This window comes from Plectropomus leopardus, chromosome 9 (genome assembly GCF_008729295.1).
Source record: "Plectropomus leopardus isolate mb chromosome 9, YSFRI_Pleo_2.0, whole genome shotgun sequence".
Lineage (NCBI taxonomy): Eukaryota > Metazoa > Chordata > Actinopteri > Perciformes > Serranidae > Plectropomus > Plectropomus leopardus.
The window spans coordinates 2,250,517-2,266,500 of record NC_056471.1 but is presented as its reverse complement, the minus strand read 5'-3'; the positions used below and the strand labels follow the sequence as shown (position 1 = coordinate 2,266,500).

General features: G+C 42.2%; 1 protein-coding gene across 1 annotated transcript; it reads left to right on the top strand.

Annotated features, from left to right (window-relative positions):
• Positions 1–207: 207 nt before the first annotated feature.
• Positions 208–15,366, top strand: nocta (nocturnin a). Its single transcript, XM_042492816.1, has 3 exons — positions 208–833; positions 11,821–12,117; positions 12,903–15,366. Exons 1-3 carry the CDS (start codon positions 623–625, stop codon positions 13,769–13,771), a joined length of 1,377 nt encoding a protein of 458 aa, XP_042348750.1. The 5' UTR covers positions 208–622; the 3' UTR covers positions 13,772–15,366.
• The last annotated feature ends 618 nt before the right edge of the window (positions 15,367–15,984 follow it).

Sequence of the window (15,984 nt, the reverse complement as noted above, 5' to 3'; positions counted from 1 at the left end):
CCTACGCCACGGATCTGTTATAAATTACCTATGCAGACAGTGCTGGGAACAGACGTGAGAGGCGTGCTATTGACGTCAGAGCTGTTCTGCTTACGAATAAGCGCACTAAGAGCTGATTTGCTTGTTTAGGAAACGTTAACGCCCTCCTTCGCAGGTCACCGCCTCTTTGGTACAAACGCCAGGGCGGCCGAAGCCACTGTCGGCATGAGGGGAGCACGGTATGAAGCTTTTTTAAAAATAAGAAGTGAATCCGTTTGCGAAGGAAAGCTAAACAGTCAGGTACATCTACAAAGAACTGTGTTCACTTGTTATAGTAAACAGTTAGTTCTGACGTGTTTTGGAGCCCTCGGTAAAGTATTTTGGACTAGTCCATTGTTGGCTACCCTCTCTACAGCTGAAGTTCCGTGACTCACCAGAAAAAATGATGTAACTTTTGCCGGCTTTCAGTTACCTTCAAAGCGGAAAGACAAAAGGAAGTTTACCGTGTGAAACCGCGTGTGGGGAACATTCTCAAGCTTTTCGCTGGATAAATGGCTCGGTTTCTATAGTTCGGGAGAAAAGACAGCGGTAACATCGCCGGTAACTTTCAGCTCGTTGTCCGGCAGACTCAGGTCAGTGAAGAATGAATCCAGCTCGTCGTTGTTCGGCGTTACTCAGCCAGCTGCGTGTGTCCTCGCGCGGGGGGGCGACAGCCAGGAGACCGTTCTCACCGGGACCGGTGTCAGCCCCGGCGGGAACACGGTACCTTCACGCCGGTGAAGGAGGAGGGGGAGTCAAAGGCACCTGTCCTCAACTGAAGCCGAGTGGAGCATCCACAGCCGGGGTAGCACAAGGTAGGCCTACCGTCCACCTCCCGGAACACCTCACTGTTTGAACCTGTACTCACCAGCAGTGATACTTTGACCCGAACTGATCTTTCTCACTTACATTTAGACTATTTGAACATTAACCCTTAGGTACTCTTTGGCACGCTTGTACGCACTTTTCATTCTCCTCTTTTCTTTTCTATTTTTTAAAATATTCTTATATAGGCCGTTTTCATGCATATGGCATAACTTTTGGCAAGATTTTTGTTTAATGTCTGAATTTCGAGCTCAGCTCCTACAGTAAGTCTAAAATACACTGTGGAAACTAAATTGTTGCATTCCGACAGTTAACTGCAAAAAATGCTCCATTGAAATCCATTCAAACTTGACATTTTTGATCCCACAGCCACCAGAGCACAAAAACATTCATTGTGTTATTCCTTGATGTCATTCTGGGTTTTTGCTTTGGAATTTGTCATTTTCACTATTTTCCAGCTGATGAGGTCTGTATTTTATTTATCTTTAACCGTATTTAGCATATGGATAAAATACATGTTATTTCCACTAGGTGCACTGTCACAGTCAATGTTGCTGCCAATCATTGACATTGTCCTGATCATCCAAAAATGATAATTACTTTGCACTTAATATATTGAAAATCATTCTTTTGATCATACTTGTAATTTGTTTTGGGGTTGTTGTTTTTTTCATTTAAAAACATAGTGGCATCATAATTTTATTTATGATGAGGACTGATTTGGTTAAAAATTAACTCAGGTAAAGCAGAAAATATTATTAATGTTTGATATTTTTTAAAGCTTGATTTTGAAAAGAGCATTTTGTGTGCAGAGCGATACGAGTGTGAGTAATAATAAAGTTGGCCCTAAGGGTTAAAGGTGCGCGGACTCATTAGTGTTTTCCATGACTCGAAGTGTGGCTGATGAAACAATCCACTGGTGTAGGGCTAAGTTGGGTTATGTGGGACATTTTTTGGTAGATTATCAAGAAAACAAGTTGAGACTCTGAAGACTAGCTCCATATGGTTCTCTGCTGTGTTTCTATAAGGAAAATATGTAGGCACATAAAATAATGACAAAGCGTTGGTCTTTCAAACACACCGAGAACCCCAGCCTCACTCCAATGCATGTTCAGGTAAAATGGGAGAGTCATGTTTGTTTTTTAAATGATTAAATCCACATATAAGTTTAGTTATAATTTCTTTAAATTATGAATGTAGACTGTAGCAATTCATGAAAGAAAATTGTCCAACTTTTCTGCCCTGTTCTTTTGTAGCCTATTTAATTGGTGCCATATTGTTTACAATGGACATACATGTGTGTAACACTTATGGGTAATACTTGAGTATTGTGGCTGACATGACAAAAATACTTAAAATGAAATGTGACATTTGGCACAAAATAGCATAATTTACAATTTTATGGCATCTGATAGTCAGAAAACAAGTTTAAAACAAAGAATAAATACTGTTATTATGATATTTATACTATAATATATTTTAAGTATTTAATATTTATATGTAAATAATAAATATTATATATTTGTATTAATATTGAATATAAGTATTTATTTTTTTTTTATTAATAAATACTATAACAAATACTGGTTTTACTTAAGAAAAATGTTCTGTTTTAGCGTTATTAGCATACTTGTCCCATTCTAACTGAATGCATTAAATACTCACTGTAAACCCATTCCCATGAATAGTAAAGAGTGGTACGGAAATATTTTGATTATGAGTCAGACATTTAATAAAACGCATCATCCTACAACCATTTTTGTTGTTATGCCCTTACTGTTTTAGCTTCTGGACTCTTATGACCAACATGAGAAAACCAACATGCCACATGGCTTTCCCGGCAAGTCCTTGAATGGTCTTTTTTTAGCTCTTTGCTCTGTCCATACTAGTTATAACAATCCAAGAAAAATGATTGTTTCATATAAATCACATAGCAACACCTTGTGAACATCTTTGGTGACTGGCTGCTATTTTTCTAAAAGGCAAAGATGCAAAAACCTATTTGTCCCATTTTCCCTAATGTCCTTTTTTCATTTGACCTTATGCTAATATAAATGTAATGTGGAAGTGAAGCTGAGATTTTGATGATAAAACTTAATCTTAGTTTATCAGGATTTTCCATATCAAGACATTAATGATTCCAGATATTTGAAGATATTTTAGAGGTGCACCGTTTTTCTTTAAATTCAGACAGCACACATGAATGTGAGCACGTGTTTGTGATCATTGGCTGATGATGTAACAGTCATCTCCCCTCAGGGTTCCTTCCCCTCCATGGAGGCCTCGCTCACCTCTACCTGTAGGAACAAACCAAAATACTCATTTATAACAAAATACTGCTGAGGCAGCAGGAAATGTTGCCAAATGGCTGGTTAGACAGGACACATGATGTGTTCCTGAACATTGTAAGTCATGCCACCTTCTGAACAAAGTAAAAGCTGCATTTACTAACCCTAATACTTCCAGTCTAAGTTTTTATATATCTAAGTCGTGATTATACACGCATTTTTATGAAGTAACACTTCTTTCAAAAAAGCTGCCACCTGGCATCTCCAGGACAAAAAACACTGGCACAATACTGACTGACTGACTGACTCATTGTTAATGATCAAAGTCAAAGTAAGTGTGATTGGCCAAGTATATGACACACACAGAGATTGACTGTTTTTGTTTTAGTCCCTGCTTTCTAAGTTTAACCAGCGTCTCCTGCATATTTCATAAAGAGATGCTGCTCCATCTCTTCAAAACATTCCAGTTGTTTGAAAGTGAATTATTAAATGTTCAAAATGTCTCCTCTGGTGAATTCAGTAATTTAGTTGATCATGAAATGTCAAAAAAATGTAGAACATTTCTTTCATTATTTCTAAAAGTGACATCCTCAGATGTCTTATGTCAAACCAAGAGTTAACAAAGATATTTAGTTTACTGAAAGACAAAAAAAAAAATAAAGTCTTCACATTTGAGATGCTGCAGCCAACAAATTTCAGGCATTTTTTCTTGGAAAAAAAAAGAAAAAATGAAATTAAGAATAGATGCTGATTAATTTTCTGTTGATCAAAGTATCAATTATTCGACTGAACATTTAAGCTCTAACTCAGTTTTCAAGCATATAAAAGGGAAAAAAACAGCTTTACTTTTGGAACAAGCTTTGTCCACTTGCTGTTTCACCTCGCTCCATTTGTGTATTTCTGAGCCGTGTCTTAATTTAGTCGCCTCCTCTTGGATGCATGCTGCTTACAGTACATTGGTTGCTACCTTTTATATAAAGTCCCAACATCACCTGCGTCCAGGAGAATCCAGGCAGTCTGCAGAGAAATACACAGCCACACACTGAGAGTGTCATCAGTGATGACTGAGGGGGATCATTTCTGTGTTCGTCAATACTTTTATCAGGGAAATCCTGCAGAGTATACCTTTAAGATGAAATCTGTAAATTATTTTTTTCCCGATAAAAGACACACAATTAATTAGTCATCAAAATTGTTATGAATTTAATTTGTTATCATTAGTTTTCTGTCAAATCATTTGGATGACTTGTTTTAGTGTGAACAAGAAAATGGATTTTTCCTGCCAGTATGTGACGATCATTAACAATCCTCAACTTGACAGTTATCCTCATTCAGCTGTTAGTACATTTTTTAATGTGTGGCTGTATTTGGAGATTCTCACATACTAAATCAAACAGAACCTCTAATGAAATGAGGAACATGACCTCTTTGAGTTTCTATTGGCGGTGCTCCTTGGCCCTGCACTGCTCCTGCTCAGTCACCTCTTCTATTTATTCCCTCTCTAAAACTGGATACAGGATGTTCTTGATGTGGCTCTTAAGCAGGTACCTCTTTCTGCTAATCTGCTCCAGCAGCCTCTGCTTCCTTCCTGCCACTGCAAACCATGACACTGCTCTTCTTATCACACCGCATTCAGTGCCTCACTTCATTGTTTGACCAACAGGCTGATAGGACTGTGTGGAGAGCCAGAGCTCAGCCTGCTGCTGACGGGTTCATACACTCCATTCACCTGCCGGCTTTAGATAGAGGAAAGACTGCTGCACCAGGAAACCACCATCCTGCAGTACAAAGATGTTCCCTCAAGGAAGAGAGAATTTGACATAAAGTGGCAGTCGACACTATTAAAGAACGGACTGCTGATTTAGGTTAAGATCAGACAGTGACAAGACAAGGTTAACCCTTTGAAACTTTTGACATTAGCAAAAAATTAGTGAAAAGTACAAGAAAATTATAAGAGGAAAAAGGCAATAAAACAAATTAACAAAAGAATGGGAAAGTAAAAAAAGATAAACAAACAAACGAAAAAAACAACAACATGGAAATTATCTAAATTTAAAGTAATATATGATAATTCTATAAAAATCATTTTGAATACAGTTCTATGGATTCTTCCCTCACTTAAAAAAAAAATTCAAAATCTGCTAAAAAAAAATTTGCAGTTTGCGTTACCTTGATTTCCATATTTTTGAAAGAAGTCACAGCAGTTTGCTGGGGGTTAAAGGCTCAAACATTTGTGAAACATGTCTGAATGCAGGACTAGAACAGTACCGTTGATCCAGGTTTGCTTTGACAGTACATTGGGTTTAGATTTGATGGAATTTTTTGAATCTGAATTAAATTGATATTGTGAACAGAACCACCCAGCAGCTCCAGAGCGACGCTTTCATTCCTTGTTGTGTTTATGTTCACCTGATTATTTTAGGAGCAATATTCATAGTATAGCATATTCTTGGTAAAAACCAAGCGCCACACGATGATGTGTAAGTTTGTACTGTAAAACGGACACATGCCTGTTACATGACTGTCCAAATGAAGCCTGATGATGATGAACATCTTTAAGCAGGTCTGACCAGGTTAAAGGTTTGTCTAGTCTAGGTGTTGTCACAAGGAATCACGTCAGGTTTCTGATTTCATGCCTGTGATCAGGTCACGCCTGCAGTAAACACGCACACACACCCTCATGCACAGTCCCTCGTGGCCTCTGTCAGCAAACTGCTGCCCTAAATTAGAAACTTTAATAGTTTCTGTTTCTCTGGAGGCTGAAACTCTTAATCTAACTCCAAGCAGATCTTTACTGGCCTCCATCTGTAATGGGATTGGTCAGTTCCACTTACATAACTATCAAGAGAGTGCACGCTGTGCTTACATAAATCAGTCAGGCCTATATCATCTTCCTTCAAAAGGTTAAATCCCCAGAGTTAGTTTGGCAGCATCAACACAACAGGGCTAAAACTTCAGCCTGAGCCTGATCTGAGGACGGTGACGAGGTTAGGACTGTTAGAACAGTTATGACATGAAAGAATCAGAGAGAATGACATTTACTACGCACTCGCTTGATCAGATGTGGTGAAAACAGCTGATCTTTGTAAGTGGTCAAACATGACAAGATTTTAGTGAAGATTATCAGAGATTTCAGCCGCAGTCTGACTGTATCAAAGAAAGGATGGAAACACAGTGAAGTCACTCATTGGTTTGTGGACTCCAGTTTTGAAGCTTCGTCATTTTGGCTGTCGCCTTCGTACATCTTTGGAGCCAGAAGTGACCATATTTGGACGATAGAGTATGGATGACCATATTAGGGTTGCCCCTTGAATGAATGACGGTATTATATCAAAACACCAGTATCGCTTTCCAGCTCCGCCATGTTTGTTTGCTTGGTGCCGTGTATTGTGTAGACGCCCCTGCAGCCACGTGGATGGATGCAAAGCGTTATCAGATGGCATAAATTAAATAGACAATATAGCATAATATGATAGAACGATGGACTTTTTGTTTTTTAATCATCAAATGATACATTTTGTGATATCACACAGCTTTCAGTGGGATTCTGCAGCTGCACAGAGCCCTCAGTCTGTGATGAATGTCACATAAATACAGGACAATCCTTGATTCATTTTCCAGCCTGTACCACCTAATCTAATATGTCACTCTGGTAATTCACTTACTTGCCATGTGTTTGCCGCAGCAGAGGAGACGATGATGAGCTGGAATTTGATCCGCATGTGTGCGGTCTGCTTGATTATTCAGCAGCAGCTTCACTCAGTCCTCCAGCTGGACTTCTGCCACCACGTGCTCCTTTCTTTGGCACACAGAGGAAAACTACACTTTGTGTTTAAATTAAGTGGTGTTACTCTGATTTGTAGGTTTCCTGATGCATAAATAAAGATTTGATTGGTCCGTAACTCACTTTGCTAGCAACAACTTTATACTGAGGCCACTGTGTCTGTTACTGTTGCTTTTTCTATTTATCTACTGTCTACAGTAACTGTTGGCATTTTGGCAGCGGGACACACTCGCCTTCTTTTCTGGTGTCTTATGAGTGCTGTCAGAGGACATACTGTACACTGAATGTACAATGCAAACAAAGACAATGTGGCCACCAGTGACTCAAGTATCACTGACATTCTTCTCTACTGAGTTTCCTTCCTGAATTGTCTACGCTGCAGTGTGTGTGTGTGTGTGTGTGTGTGTGTGTGTGTGTGTGTGTGTTGGACGTGACGATGGAGGGACAATGTGGGGGGGTTAGACAGAGCTTTCTTGAATGGGCTAGTTAATGCGTGATTCAGCTCCTTGATCCAGCATTCAGCGGGACTGTCTCATGAGAGTCACATTGTCCCTCCATCGTCACGTCCAGCACACTGCGTGCTCCCACTCAGTCTAGGTCCTGGGAGAGCAGAGGATGACCGAGAGGAGCACAGGCAGGAAGAGACCAAGAGCGTGAGGTGGATAACCAGTGGACAGACTGAAAACTGTGTATGTATGTATGCATATGTGTGTGTGTGTGTGTGTGTTTGTGTGTTTTGCCTTGTCCACTTTGTTTGATATTTGTATCTGTAGGTGTATTCTTAGCATGTGGCCCAGAGTGTTATGAAATCTGGTCCAGTCAGTGGCACTCCCCTGAGATTGTATGACTGAAGACATTATCATCGTCAAAGGCATCAGCTTTCAGACTTTTGGAATCGCCATAACTACATATGATGGAAGACATAGGAGGACATAATTAAGCAACACTGATTCCACTGTCTGAGTGGACCTGATGAAATTGTCTGGTGGTTTCGGGACCACAGTTTGTGGTGTCTGTCAGTAATAAGTGTGGAGGGGATCATCACGCGTTTGGTCATATGAGAGTCTTTAGCTGTTTGTCCACAGCTCATACTACTGGACCCATCAGCCGAATATTTTGTGTTCACATTTACAACGTTCTGCTCAAGGACCTCTCATGGTCGCGGTAATTCAGGATTGTTGAAAAACCGGATTTAATGGCTGTTTGATGCCATTATTGACTGCTGACTTCTCACTCCTCGTAGCCAGCTGGTCAGGGCCACAACGTCCTCAACAAACTCATGTTGCTAAGCACAGAGCGAAAAGCATTTCTGGAAACCTCGCAGCTGAAAAAGAAGCCTCGTTGTCTGTTGCATGCCACTTTTTGGCCTTTGTCGTGACTCAAAAACTGACAGCCATAGAAAGGTTTGGTCTCATTTTGAACCGGAGCATCTGCAGATGAATTCCATACCCGATATTTTACAATCCACTTAAGTTAGGCTCGTCACGAGATGGAAAGAAGAACATCTTTGTTATCTCTGCCGCCATCTTGTAAGGGATCCAGGAAGGACAACGCCAACGGGAAATACTGCATATGAAATAGCTTTAGCTTTTGGAGAAAGTTGTAGCTGTTATTTTTGGGTTGTGGCTAACTGTGATGAGCATATTTCCTAAATTGTATGCTGACAACATACAATTATAGATGAAATGATGATGAAAACATTTTTAGGGGGACACTTGTGATGAAAAGCAGTGAAAAAGAGCATTTTGGTTAACATGTTACCTTGGCCTTTGAGGTGTATGCACGAGTAATCGAGTATCCTTTTTTTCTGTAGTATTTTAGCGTTCCACAGCTGAAGGGAATAGTGCACAGTGACCCAAAATCTGATTAGTGAACTAACCAGGTTAACAAAATGTACAGCTGTAACAGAGAGACAACCCTCACTCTGTCTCTTCCCTGTCCGTCCTCCTCTGTCCTCAGCTATCCACAGAACACGTGCGTGCGTGCGTGCGTGCGTGCGTACCCTGGCATCCACACCTGTTAGACAACATGCCCATTCTTATCAAAACCCCACCTACTTAATAGTTAGGCAATATCCTCATTCATCACACACACACACACACACACACACACACACACACACACACACCTCTCCTCTTTCTCATGTTCATCTTTCTTTTCCCCCTAAAGAGCATCCTGTTGTCCACAGTCAGCACCTCTCATCATTGCAATATTGATAATAAAGAAACCTCACTGGTCCTCATGTCTCTCTCTGTCCCTCCATGTCTGAGACAGGCTCACTGTGTCTCCCTGCTCTCTAGAGGTCACCCTCTCAGCCAGCGAGCGGGAGGGGTAGAGACTGATGATTCAGAGAGAGGGAGACAGATGTCTCGGAGGGCGAGACAGATATAGGATGAGTCAGAACGCGGAAAGAGAGAGGAGACAGACGGATGTAGTGGAGCAGGATATCAGGGCAGGAGGGAATGACAGGTGGATTGTCTGGTCCTCAGACACAGGAAGAAGAGGGAGGACAGCATTTGAGCAGAGATGGAAGCTATGGGTGAGACATTTATACTACACAGATACTGAGAATGACAGGAGCAGTAGACGAGAGACAGACAGGCAGCAGAGGAGGTGAAGGGGAGGCTCTGACCGTCTGTTAACAGTGTTGTCACGGTTACTGCTGTGAAGGGAAGCAGAGGATGATGGTGAGTGTCCAGCAGCAGTGTTGGAGGACAGGACCTGATGTGCACTGAGATATATTTGTGTAGCATCACAGCTTCTGGCTGACTGTTTGGCTGTCATATCTCTGGGAGTATGAGGTCTTATTGGCAATGTTGCAAGTCAGTGCAGCAGACAGATGTATGGCATTATAGGGTTGTATGATATGTGCATCGATGTAATGAAGGTCCTGGAACTGTCAACTATTAACTGTAAAGCCTCAGACATAAGGCTAATTAAACACCCTGTCCCTTTTACAAGCTGGTGTGACTATACATTTTGACAAATAATGGTCTCCATTACTGGTCTGGTTACCATACAATTCATTTTTATACAAGTTATAAGGGAAGTATAAAACCAGGTTATTGGAGTTACAGTTAGTTAGCTGCTTGGATCACACAAATATGTGTATATGTGTTAACTTTTGTCAGTATGGACATGCTGCACACATGGTTATCTTGGTTAGATTCTCAACAATTGAATCATTCATTTCATTTTGCTGACACATTGGGCACCAAAGAAGATGGTATTATCAGCATAGTAAACAAGAGAGATGCCAAAAAAAAGAGATTAGTAGATGTAGAAAAAAAGCTTAAAAGCTTAAAAAATATCCAGTGAGCTAAACTTTCATTTCATTTCAGGTTTCAGGTTGTTTGACAGAGTTTAAGGTTATTTCCTTGTACTTTTAAGAGATTTCTTGCTAACTTCTGGGTCATTCCTTTTCTTGTTGCTCATTAGCTTCTCACATTTCTGAATAAATAAATAAAATAAAGTCCACTTGCTCAGGTTTCAAAGGGTTAAATGTATAATTTGACTGAATTTCCATCTTTGCTGAATTTCGTGTGAAAGTAATTAAAAACCTGTCCCTTAAAGACGCCTGTCCCAAATTCAGTGGTTTAAGTAAATAATAACCCAGGCATTACATGACATTATTTTACTTGGCTATTTAAAACACACATTTCTGTGTGGTTGTGTTTTCAGCTAACAGTTTTTAATTCATTCCAGATAATGTGACTTTCAGAATATATCTGAATATCTCTGTCCATAAAAAGCAATGAAATTAATTCCAGCACTGTTTTCCTTCACGCAGTGATAGATAGGGCAGAAGCATATGCAAATTATTGTAATATGGAAAATACAGATCTTAGTCTTACTCTGTTTATTTGATGGTGTGTCTGAAATGATAAGTGTCCTCACTATGGAAGATATTGACATTCGCCTGCTCTGTGCTGCAGCAGAGGGTTCAACTCTGGGTCAGCTGTGACCTTTCTATGCTCTTTTTGTGACACTACAGCTTGTGATCATTTTTTATTATCAGTGACAAATTAGTACTGCTCATAATAGCCTGACAAAGCCCTGTGAAGCAGAAGCAGAGCATACTAACTATTTATTGATTCATTCATTTTTTTCTCACAAAAATTGAAATTACATTTGTCCTTTGCAAAAAACAACAAACAAATATCCAAATTCCTAAAGTCTCTGTATATATATATATGTATATATATATATATATATAGTGGACAGAACTATCAGGCTGATATCAGTCTGTTGAAAATGAGACGAGTGTTACGTACTGGACTGGACTGTCACCTGTTTTCTGGTGCTCAGCTCTTCAGTGAGTGCTCTGAACAAATGTTTAATGTTCTCAAACTTAGAACTGCCAAAGCAACCAAAATAGCAACAAAACCTTTGTCCTGTCTGCAGTGCAGACTGTGTTGATGTTGGCGGTGAGTGTGTAAAGTCTCTCAGTTCAGTGCGGCTCATCCTCCGGCCTGCTGGGGTCATAGAGGCAACGCTTGTTTTTTACTGGCTTCACAGGCATCACTGAACATCCAAAACAGTCACAAACACTGTGTGAGGGTTGTGACTCCCTCTCTCAATGCCTTATGGGTATTGTGACATAGTGTGAAAATGGCACTAAAAACTATCAAAGCATGGTCTCCAGAAACTCTGGAGTCATTTGGCACCACCAGACCAAAATATTTTATACCCATGATTCATACCTCTACCTGTCATGGAGCGTGGAGAGCAGAAGCAGAAGCGTCAGAGCAAACAGCACATGGTGCTTCTTCATAACCACAACTTGTTCAGTCCAGCACGAAAGCACACTTGCAGTTCACTCACATTGTTCTGCTACAGCCTCTCCTGGTCTTGCATGAGCAGCAGCACAGAGCTCCCGTACTGACGCCGCTTATTTCTCCTCAGTGTCCTCTCCATCAGTGTGTCCAATGGGTGGCAGCAGCAGCAGCAGGATGTTTGGCACACTGGCCCAGTCACTGAACAGCGCCCCCCTGGCCCAACCAGACCCGTACACAGAGGAGAACCCAGACCAGGACCTGGCTGAGATCGACCCGGACCAGCTGCTCAGAGAATGCGAGGAGGCACTGCAGAGGCGTCCGGCCCGGCCACATCGGGATCTGGTCTATCCCAGCGGCATGGCGCCCTGCAGCCACAAGCACAACCCATCCATACGGATCATGCAGTGGAACATACTGGCACAAGGTACATGACTGTAGATAAACCACATTCTAGTGAACTGGAGAAGATAAGAAATTGTATTCAAAGTCAGGAATTGTTACTTTTTAACCGTGATAGCAGCGTGACTCTGTGGATGGCTGTGTCTGTCTCTGTGTGCCATTCAGCCAACCAGTTGGTCCAGACTGAAAAACCTCTACTGTACTCGGGTTGGGTGCCGTTCACATATGAACAGATTCCAGTATTAGCACAAAGTATTTGGTATTGGTGACTTACTGGGTACAGTACTTCAGGTTCTCAGTAAAAAAAAAAATGTAATATTTGAACAAGCGGCAGGGCTTATGCAGTCTCACTCTCTCTGTGCTCCGAGCCAGCTTTTTTGGAGTCACACCTAAAGTCTCACTAATGTCTGGCTTTTTCATGCAATGAGAATGCGCATTCACCCCCAGTCACATGACGCTGCAGTAGACGTAGGTATTTATCTCCGGCTCTGATCAGCATTGATGGGAACACAACACCCACGTGACCGTGCCGATTTCAGCTTCTTAAGCGGCAAGATGCAGTGTGCCCCGTCACTAATTACCATCCATCTCCTCCTAAGCAGCACTCAAACATCGATCTGTGTTAGTCTGCACCGAGTTTGACAGACAGACTGAATCAGTCAGAGACATATGAAGAGAAGGAACCTCCATAAAGTTTTTACAGACCTCTGAATAAGATGTGTTGTCATTCAGCTCAGAGCTTTGCAGTGAGCTGAGGATGAACATGGATGAATCTGGCATAAAAATGGATCTCTGTCTGTGTGTTTGCAGCTCTCGGTGAGGGGAAAGACGGCTTCATCCGCTGTCCTCTGGACGCTCTCAACTGGCAGGAGAGGAAGTACCTGATCCTGGAGGAGATCCTCACCTACAGCCCAGACATCCTGTGCCTGCAGGAAGTGGACCACTACTATGACACCTTCAAGCCAATCCTGGCCAGCCTGGGTTACCATGGCAGCTTCCTGGCCAAGCCCTGGTCTCCCTGTCTGGACGTGGAGCAGAATAACGGCCCTGACGGATGCGCTCTCTTTTACCGCCGCTCACGCTTCTCCCTCCAGGCCACGGCTCACCTGAGGCTGTCGGCCATGATGCTGCCCACCAACCAGGTCGCCATCGTGCAGACACTGAGCTGTCAGGTGACAGGCCGGCAGCTGTGCGTAGCCGTCACGCACCTGAAAGCTCGCAGCGGCTGGGAGAGGCTGCGGAGCGCTCAGGGCGCTGACTTACTGCAGAGTTTACGCAGCATAACCACTCAAGGCGGCAGCAGCCAGCAGAACAAGGTGGCAGCAGGCACCGTCCCTTTGGTGGTGTGCGGGGACTTTAACGCAGAGCCCTCAGAGGACGTTTACCGCCGCTTCAGCACCTCCGCTCTTGGGCTGGACTCCGCCTACAAGCTGCTGAGTGGTGACGGTAAGACGGAGCCCGCCTACACCACGTGGAAGATCCGCCCCTCTGGAGAGAGCTGCAGCACTCTGGACTATATCTGGTATACCCATGATGCTTTGAGTGTAGACTGCCTGTTGGACATTCCCACAGAGGAGCAGATCGGGCCTGACCGCCTCCCCTCCTACCACTACCCCTCTGACCATCTGTCCCTGCTCTGTGACGTCAGCTTCAGGGAGGAGCCTCACAGACTGATGTAGGCGGCTCCACAGCTGCAGCTCTGCACCAACAGGAGGACTGAGACAGAGGACCACTGGAGACACACTGAACTGTAGGTTAGGACAGGGAGCTGGATGTCAGCTGCTGGACTGAGTCATGACAAGGTTCATGTGACTGGAGACTGAAGAATTCACTGTCATGAGACACAAATCACTGTCTGTAATGTTCGTATTTTAGAGACAGATATCACGGGGAACATTAGAGGAAGTGAAATGAGACACCACTTAGGACTTCTAGTTTTAGCAATAAATTTGGATCCACTCAGTACGTCTCCATGCACAGTTTAATGGAGCTACAGTTATGGCTGGATCATCTCATTGGACTGCTGTCCTTGTCCCAGTATGCAAGCAGTGGGGAGAATCCATTTATTGATGGAAGTATGTCCGACTCCTCCTCAGCAGGTGGAGATACGTCCCCTTTCAGCTAGTTGCTATCGGACCTTCTTAAGGTTGATCTATTACTTCACTGACCAAAAAAGTTAGCAAGCTGCAGACAGGCTGCATGTTGAACCATGAAAACACGGTTAACTTTTCAGCGCTGTACAATTAATACAAACTTTGTTTTCGCTCCTTTCCTCTTCTTTTCTCCACAGTTATCTGTTATGTTCCTCCCGTTTTTTTAATATATGCTCTTTGACTTCCGGGTCAAACCCCGCCGTGAGAACTACGGAGCATGTTCAGGACACCTGGACCAGTTCAGGTTCAGTTCAGGCTTATACGTGAGACTAAGTCGACCCTGAACTGCAGTGTCTAGGTGTGTTAGTGCGACCTCAAGAATTCTTTTTTTTGAGCTTTTATTTGATAGGACAGGAAGTGTGACAGAGGGATTTATAAAAGTTAAAAGTCCAGTTTTAGTTGGACTGACACAATAATTCCATTTTTTTTCAGCATCATGTAAACGTACTGACTGACTTGTGTGGACATGGATCAGTCACCGGGTTATTGTTTAGTTTCGTTTTTTTAGCTTTTTGACTGAACGCTGTGTATCTTAATCTGAACTTGAGCGGAAATGGCACCTGAGAAATTCATCTGCTGAAGTTTGCACACTGGAAACCAACTGTTCAGACTATCATCACTTAATTTTATTAATTTATTATTTCTATCAGTTGGTTATTTTCAACAACTGTTCTTATAGTGTTTTTAAATTATTAATCATTATTTTGCATTGAGGTAATCCACAGTGCTCCCTCACACAGACTGTGTATTAAGATGATCGACACGTTTCCAAAATCTCCCACTGTACAGAAATCAAGCCAAAAACTCCAGGACCAGCTGTCATCTTGTAATGGTGATGTGGTTTGAAGCCAGAGTCTGTGCAGGAGCAATGACGAGGTGGAGCCACAGTATGAACACAACTCAAACTACACGTTAAATTATTTTTCAGTCGGGCCCATGGAGGGGGCGGGGCTTATGACCTGTACTGGCGTCTCTTACAGGAAGCTGTCACGTTGACCGTCTTTATAAACAGTCCGTCATGATAACCAACGTCAGAGTGAGGGACCACAGTGTTGTTGCTGTGACTGTTCTGAACCTGAGAAATGTTAATATATGCAATAAAGTCATTATTTTTACTCTTACTCATCTCTTTGAGTCAGATGGTTTCCTTGGCTGGCTCAGTTTACTGATGGATTGTGTTTTGCGTTGGTGCAACACGCACACACACACACACACACACACACCTTTTTCCAGGTCATTGCCTTGATGTTTTTTTAACAGTCTTTTCTGCTTACTTTTTTTTGTCTTAATCCAATTTTCAGGTAATCTTCCTACTTTTTACTGAATTCTTTTTGTTTTTTTTTTCGTTTTTCTGTCATTTCTTCTTTTGGTTGCTTTATGTATTCTTTTAATGTTTTTGAAAAAAAAAAGTGAATTTGCTCAGGTTTTAAAGGGTTAATGTTGTTTTAAAACATAAATCTTGAACTTGGGTGTTGGCTGGTTTGGATTTTATGGTGTCTTGTAAGCCCATGCGGGCTGAACATGAACTCTTTGCATGACACTATACATCTCAGTGTGTTTATCTGTTCAGTCTGTGCAGTTACAGACCTGAAAAGCATGAAGCGGCGAGCAGACAGAATCATGTCTCAGCCTGTAGCAGCACAGTGAGTCCAGGAGAGAGCTGGTTTAGTATCACAGCAGCCGCACAGCGCCTCCCTGTGGCCGCACACACCGTTTGCAGTCCTTTGAAAAAGCAACTC

Bases quoted from the DNA above. Each gene is read 5' to 3' on its own strand.
- nocta (XM_042492816.1), top strand. From the start codon at position 623: ATGAATCCAGCTCGTCGTTGTTCGGCGTTACTCAGCCAGCTGCGTGTG. The intron at 834-11,820 runs GTAGGCCTACCG...ATTTCTCCTCAG, and splicing joins CACAGCCGGGGTAGCACAAG to TGTCCTCTCCATCAGTGTGT. The intron at 12,118-12,902 runs GTACATGACTGT...GTGTGTTTGCAG, and splicing joins GTGGAACATACTGGCACAAG to CTCTCGGTGAGGGGAAAGAC.